Source organism: Urocampus carinirostris, chromosome 19 (genome assembly GCF_059441175.1).
Source record: "Urocampus carinirostris isolate Australia breed hairy pipefish chromosome 19, RoL_Ucar_1.0, whole genome shotgun sequence".
NCBI classification, from domain to species: Eukaryota; Metazoa; Chordata; class Actinopteri; order Syngnathiformes; family Syngnathidae; genus Urocampus; species Urocampus carinirostris.
In genome coordinates, this window is record NC_142367.1 from 12036088 (window position 1) to 12042652 (window position 6565).

General features: G+C 37.2%; 1 protein-coding gene across 1 annotated transcript; it reads right to left on the reverse strand.

The window, feature by feature from the left end:
- Positions 1-222: 222 nt before the first annotated feature.
- LOC148347346 (uncharacterized) lies at positions 223-5349 on the reverse strand. The gene is made up of 3 exons (XM_088323784.1): positions 5252-5349; positions 3410-3885; positions 223-700 (listed from the first exon to the last, which is right to left on the reverse strand). Exons 2-3 carry the CDS (start codon positions 3843-3845, stop codon positions 654-656), a joined length of 483 nt encoding a protein of 160 aa, XP_088179910.1. The 5' UTR covers positions 3846-3885; positions 5252-5349; the 3' UTR covers positions 223-653.
- Between the last annotated feature and the right edge of the window lie 1216 nt (positions 5350-6565).

Sequence of the window (6565 nt, forward strand, 5' to 3'; positions counted from 1 at the left end):
CTCTCTCGGCTGCCACAAGGTCAGGATCAAGCGTCCGTCGACTGTGAATTACTTTTATGATCCCTGACACAGAATCCATCCCAGATCATCAACGCCGCAATTCCCCGATACCCCCGAACCCTCCACGACTGTGTTGCTTTATCATTTGCCGCCTGTGTATGTTTTTTTTGTATTTGTGAAATTGGAAAGAAAGCCTCAGATTGAAAACAAAAGGACAAACAATTCTTTTTTTATATACATTTTATTATGTTTCAAAATAAAATCCACCACAAATATATTTTATGCATCATATATTACGAAGGTTTTTTTAATATACACAATCGGCTCATTTTGAAGCAACAGATCCCTTGGTATTATGTTGACACAGACTGGAAAAGTTGAATCAGGACTGTAGATTCTGAAATTCCAAAAAAAAAAAAAAAGAGATCGGAAATAACTTTTTAAGTTTATGTAGTTTTTAGATCAATTTGTACCAGACATGGGGACTTGAGACTTAGTGACTTGGACTCGAGTCGACTCGAGTCGCTGTTTTTATGACTTGTGACTTGACTTGGACTTGGCAATCTAAGACTCGGGACTTGACTTGTGACTTGACTTGCCCAAGAAAAAAATACTTGGGACTTACTTGGGACTTGAAGGTGAAGACTTGAGACTTACTTGAGACTTGCACATGTGTGACTTGGTTCCATGTCTGAGTAACCTGGAAAACCGTTTTTTGAATACAGATCAGAATTCTCTTTTGGAACATCAACGAATAAAGATAATTTTCCTACGATTTGGATTATATTTTGTCAGGTATTTTTTTCTGGAGCTTTCTGTGATCTTGAATATGTCCTGAAACTTAATTATATGTCCTGGATTCACGATCAGGATTCTCTAATCTAGGCCATTTTCTTTCGGAATTTAACATAAACCTGTTATTTTTTCGAGATCCTCATCATTTTGATCATTTCCCAAAATGAAACAAATCTGTCCTGAAGTTCAGACAGATTTCTCTGCTAGAACATTAATTTATGCAAGCCATTTTTTATAGTATATAGACGCTGCCTGACTAACGAACAAGGTTCCTGACGATCGTTCGTAAGTTGAAGTTGTCCGTAAGTTGCTTCAGTGCTCTATTTTGTATGGAATGTAATTTAAGGTTTATATAAGAATGTTTAGGCCTGTATAAGTAATCTGTATTGTTTTGTACTGAAAAATAAATGTTTAAAAAAATAATACGCTCTATAAACATGAATAAAGTTAAGCTCAACTTACTTTTGGAAGATGGTCTTCAAGAATTAAGTGACTTCCTCCTTTGTGGTAGAAAGTGGACCCAAAAAAAGTGATCCAACCATTTTCTCAACCGCATCAAGCTTTCTTAATCCACTTTAATTTCAAAAGAAACGACTCGCCTCTTCTTTACACTTTACACCAACCATATTGAATGGATGCAAGAGATATTAAACAAGAAAAATGTCAAAGTTCTTAGCACGCTGGAGATACAGTATAGAATGTTTACATACGAACTAGGAGGAGGAAGCAGATATTTTTTTCTGGAGCTTCTTCATTTTGTTATTTGGAATATTTCCTGAAAACAATATATCCGCCCTGGAATTCGGATCAGAATTTTTTTGGGGAACATCAACTAATCTAGGCCATAGATACAAAACAGTCTGGATTTTTTTTTCTGGATAGAGATGATTTTATTATTTGGAATAGTCCCAAAAATTGAAAAATATTTTCAGGAATTCGGATCACAGTTCTCTTTTGGTACATCAACTATTAATTTTCTCAGTGTATATATTTAATCTTAGTTTGGTATTTTGTTCTGGAGTTTAACAATTATATTTTTAAATATGTATAAAACCTGTGTAGAATGGATATCAGAATTTATTTGGACTAATCCAGGCCCTTTTTATGGGATATGTCAAATTTTTCAGAGGTTTTTTTCTCCCCAAGAACTTGATCATTGAGAACTCTGTACTATAACCGGAATGCGCTGGAATTTAGATCAGAATTCTCTTTTGGATTATGAACCATTTGAGCAATTTTCTTAAAGTATTTATGTCAAAACCTACGAATTAAGTTTTTTTTTCTAGAGTGTATTCTGGATTAGGTCCTAGAATTGACTAATCCGTATTGATATTGAGATCAGATTCTCCTTTGGAACATCGACCTAAAAATATTGTGGTTTTTGTCTAGAATGTGTTAGTTCTGTTCTACGATATGTCCTAACTCCAACTAATCCGCTGTGAATTCCGATCAGAATTAAATATTCACTTTTCTAAAAGTAAACTAACCCAGTCCATTTCTTACAATACACATCATAAACTTGTCTGTTTTTTGTTACTTTTCTGAAACTTGATCACTCCGTTCTGATATATATATGCCTCCAGTTCTGGAATATCATCTACATTTTCCATTTTAGAACATCTACTAATGTAGGCCATTCATTTCTGGTAGCGATCTTGAATTTTAATCAAATTTGGGTAGCGTAGCCTTATATTTTACTTAAGTAAAAGTAGAAGTAAAAGTAGTCATCCAAATACTTGAGTAAAAGTAAAAAGGTGTTAAGTGAAAAAATTACTGAGTACCTGTCGTATTTCTGATTATTTTTTTAAACAACCAATCAGATCATCAAATTATCAAAGTCCATCCAATGAACAAAAAATACTTTTATCTTAAAGGTAGATTAAAATAATCAACGTAAATTCAAGTGCTTTAATAAACAAGAAAATAAAAATAGTATAAATCAAATAAATAAATTAATCACATGTAGCACATTTAAAGCCCTAATACTTAACAAGCTCTGCAAGCAGAACAACAAGCTAGCCCATGAACTCGAACAAAGGAGACATTGCATGTTATAGCTGGTGTTTGGCACCCTTTTTAAGGGGAAAATGCTTTTGATGTGAGGCGAGGGGTTTCCCTCCTCTTCTGTGTTTTCATAGTTGTATTGCTAAGCAACATTTCAGATCCGTTTCATCCATAAACAAAATTTCCCCCGCTGGAGTTGAATATGGTCACGTGACGGGGCTGCTACGTTTGATTTGTTAAACATGGAAGAGCCTGGCGGAGTTCTGTGCCAAAATGAATGTCCCTTAGCGGAGACAGACAGAGTGGTGGGGATTTATGAAGTAACGAAGTAAGGACTTCAATGTTGCTTAATGTAGCGGAGTATAAAAGTAACGTTTCTTCTTCCCAAATTTACTCAAGTAAAAGGATAGGAATTTAAATATACTCCTGGAAGTACAAAATGTACTTACTTGAGTAAATGTAATGGAGGAAATGTACTCCATTACTACCCACCTCTGATTTTACCGCTGTGTTCATACAACTACTTTTCTAAAACACATTTTCTCAGAGTTCTAAAATGATCGAAAAATTGCCTTCTAGAACGTAAAAAACAAAAAATAGATCAACTTACAAACAAAGACGCGTAGGGACATTCCACACATGGAGATCTGGAGATCCCTGCCGCCCTCGGGGCTCATCAGACAGTTACGGGTCTTCAGGCAGCATTTGGGACACTTGCTGCCCCCGTCCTGGTCCCGGTCTCGACTGCTCTCTGTCACCTGGACCCTCTGGGGCTGGGCCTGATAGGCCTGAGGTTGATCTTGGTACGGTTGAGGCTGACCCGGGTACATTTGGGGCTGACCCGGGTACATTTGGGGTTGACCCGGGTACATTTGAGGCTGACCCGGGTACATTTGAGGCTGACCCGGGTACGGTTGAGGCTGACCCGGGTACGGTTGAGGCTGGCCCGGGTACGTCTGAGGTTGGCCATAGAACATCGGAGGCGGACTTTGGTATGGGGGAGGTTTTACATCCAAAACCTCGTCCTCACCATTTTTGGAGGACATGGTCTGATTACAGATAGCAAGGCAAGTGAGTGGAAAAAGCCTGAAAAACAAAATGAAGGTTATAAATACAATACTTTATCATATTATATTGATTAAATCAAAAAATGCTTTAAAAAATACAAAATTAAACGATAATAAAACTAAAAATAAAAAGGGAAAAAGAATAAAGATAATAAAATCAACAAAATCACAAAAGTTTGTATGTTCTCCCCGTGCTTGCGTGGGTTTCCTCCGGGCACTCCGGTTTCCTCCCACATTCCAAAGACATGCATTTCAGGTGGATTGGCCGGTCCAAATTGTCCCTAGGTGTGAATGAGCGAGCGAGTTGCCTGTCCCTGTGTGCCCTGTGATTGGCTGGCAACCAGTTCAGGGTGTCCCCTGCCCACTGAGGATAAGCGGTGCAGCTAATGAGATGAGATGAGATGAGATAAAAAATAGGTATGAAGAAAATAAATATTTATTTGTATAAGCCTTAATCACAAAAAAGAAATACAACTACAATCATAAATAGAAAAAAGAATTTAAAAAAAGAAAAAAGAACACAGAGTAGCCTTAAGATGCCAGACAAATATGGCGGAGACCTTTATGTAAAATAATTACAAACACCTATGATGTTTTATTATCATTAACATTAGTATGATAGATTTGGCTAGTAATCAATTCAGTTTTTTTATAAACTGAATAAAGTTATCTCAAATATAAAATTATTACAAAAAAAATCATAAAAGTATAACTAGTTGAATTTTATGAGAATATTATCAGAAATATACCACTCCAAAATTACAAAATATAAATAAACAAATATAATACGTGATAAATTACTCTTAAAATGAGTGACATTTTCTGACAATGGAACAAGATTTTCTTCTGTGATAAATTACAATTTAAAAAAAAAATAAAATCTTGTTTTCTTCCCATTTTCCAAATGCAGACTTTCTTTTACAAAGTCTTCACCTAGATTTCTCACATAGCGCTTGACAGTATCCATGCGTCATCATGTAATTGTTTGGTTTTGGAGCTTGTTCACGGGTGTGTTTCATCACGCCACCATCTCAAAAATAACTCTCCGGAATTAGACCTGCCGGTTGTTTTACACCTCTCGAGTACCACTCATGAACATTTCAAGCCCCTTTCCGACCACATAAGCCGCCTAAGTCAGATTGATTCTTCCACGCTGATGAACAATCCCGGGCTTCTCTCTCGGATATTGCGCAATAACCTGGATTTGAGGGAAAATAATAACATCTTTGTTCCAAATTCGATTGTCCGCCGCTGAGTTTTAAGTGCTTCCCCACCCCCTCTGCTGTGGAAAGTTGGGCGGCTTTTCAATCATAAGTAATGCAATTCCATCAGGAGGAGGCCGGGCCCATTAGGAAGAGAATAGAAAGAGGAAGCAAAAGCTCTACCTTTGGTGTCCTGTCGCTTTCAATTTCTTCTCTTGACGGTCACAAGAAGCCTGGACTGCTCCTGTCCCACCTGAAAGTGAGGAAGCAGAGAGGGCGTGTCAACTAGTCTGACAGGTTCTCCAGGTGAAACGCAGGTTAAGTCTTAAAGGCGCAGGCGCACAAAAAGCTGCCTCCAGGATTTTTTTTAGAGGGGTTCATGGTTAACTAACAAGCTAACTAACCAACCAGCTAGAAGGCTAGCCAGTCAACAAACCAGCTAAAACACCAGCTAATAGACCAATCAACCGAATAGACCAATCAACCAACCAACACACAAATCAGCCAACCAACCAGCTAACAGACAGACCAGTCAACCAAGAAACCAACCAACCAACCAACCAAGAAACCAGCCAACCAAGAAACCAACCAACCAACCAACCAACCAACCAACCAACCAACCAACCAACCAACCAACCAACCAACCAGCTCACAGAACAACTTACCAAACAGACAAACAAAAATCTAACCAACCAGTTAACCAACCAACAAGCTAACACACTGGACAACCAACCAACTAACCAAACAGTTGACAAAACCAATCAGCTAACAAACCAGACATCAACCAACCATGCCGGACAATTAATTTTCATTGGTTACCAAATTTAATTTGGGAAATGCAAAATAAACAATATCAAGGCAACAACACAAAGGAAAACCAGTCAAAATAAAATCAGCGAAATTAATAAAAACTATTTGTGACCAAAGGGGGCAGTGTGGCTCCACAGCACAATCATGTCATAGAAGAAAACAATGTAAACTGCTTTTAAATTAATACCCCCCTTCTACTAACAGCAATACGTTTTTTATTGATATTGTTTACCGGCGGCATTAAAATATCCCGCCGGTATATTAATTTAAAAAAAGCTTCTGAAGGCGACCGAATACGACCCCTTATGACAAACGTCACAGTTTGCGGCTTGTGTTTTTGTCGGCTGCAATTATGTTATTATTCTGCCGATCGTTTGTCTTGAAAAAGAAATCACAAAAATATCTTTTTCATATACTCTGTATTGGAATTTTGGATTCTTATTCGTAGCCAGGAAGTGTCAGATGCTCAGAGCAGTACAATAAGCTTTGTGAAGCAGCTCATTCATCATTCTAATGAAACATGTGCTGCGTAGCGATACTAATGTAATCATTTAGTTCTATTTCGAATCACAAGAGTTTCATTTAAAGATGTACAAGCTGATGCTGTATCGATACCACTAGTTAAGACAATTAAATTGAAAAAACAAACAAAACAAAAAAACATATGTCTTCATTAGATATCATATG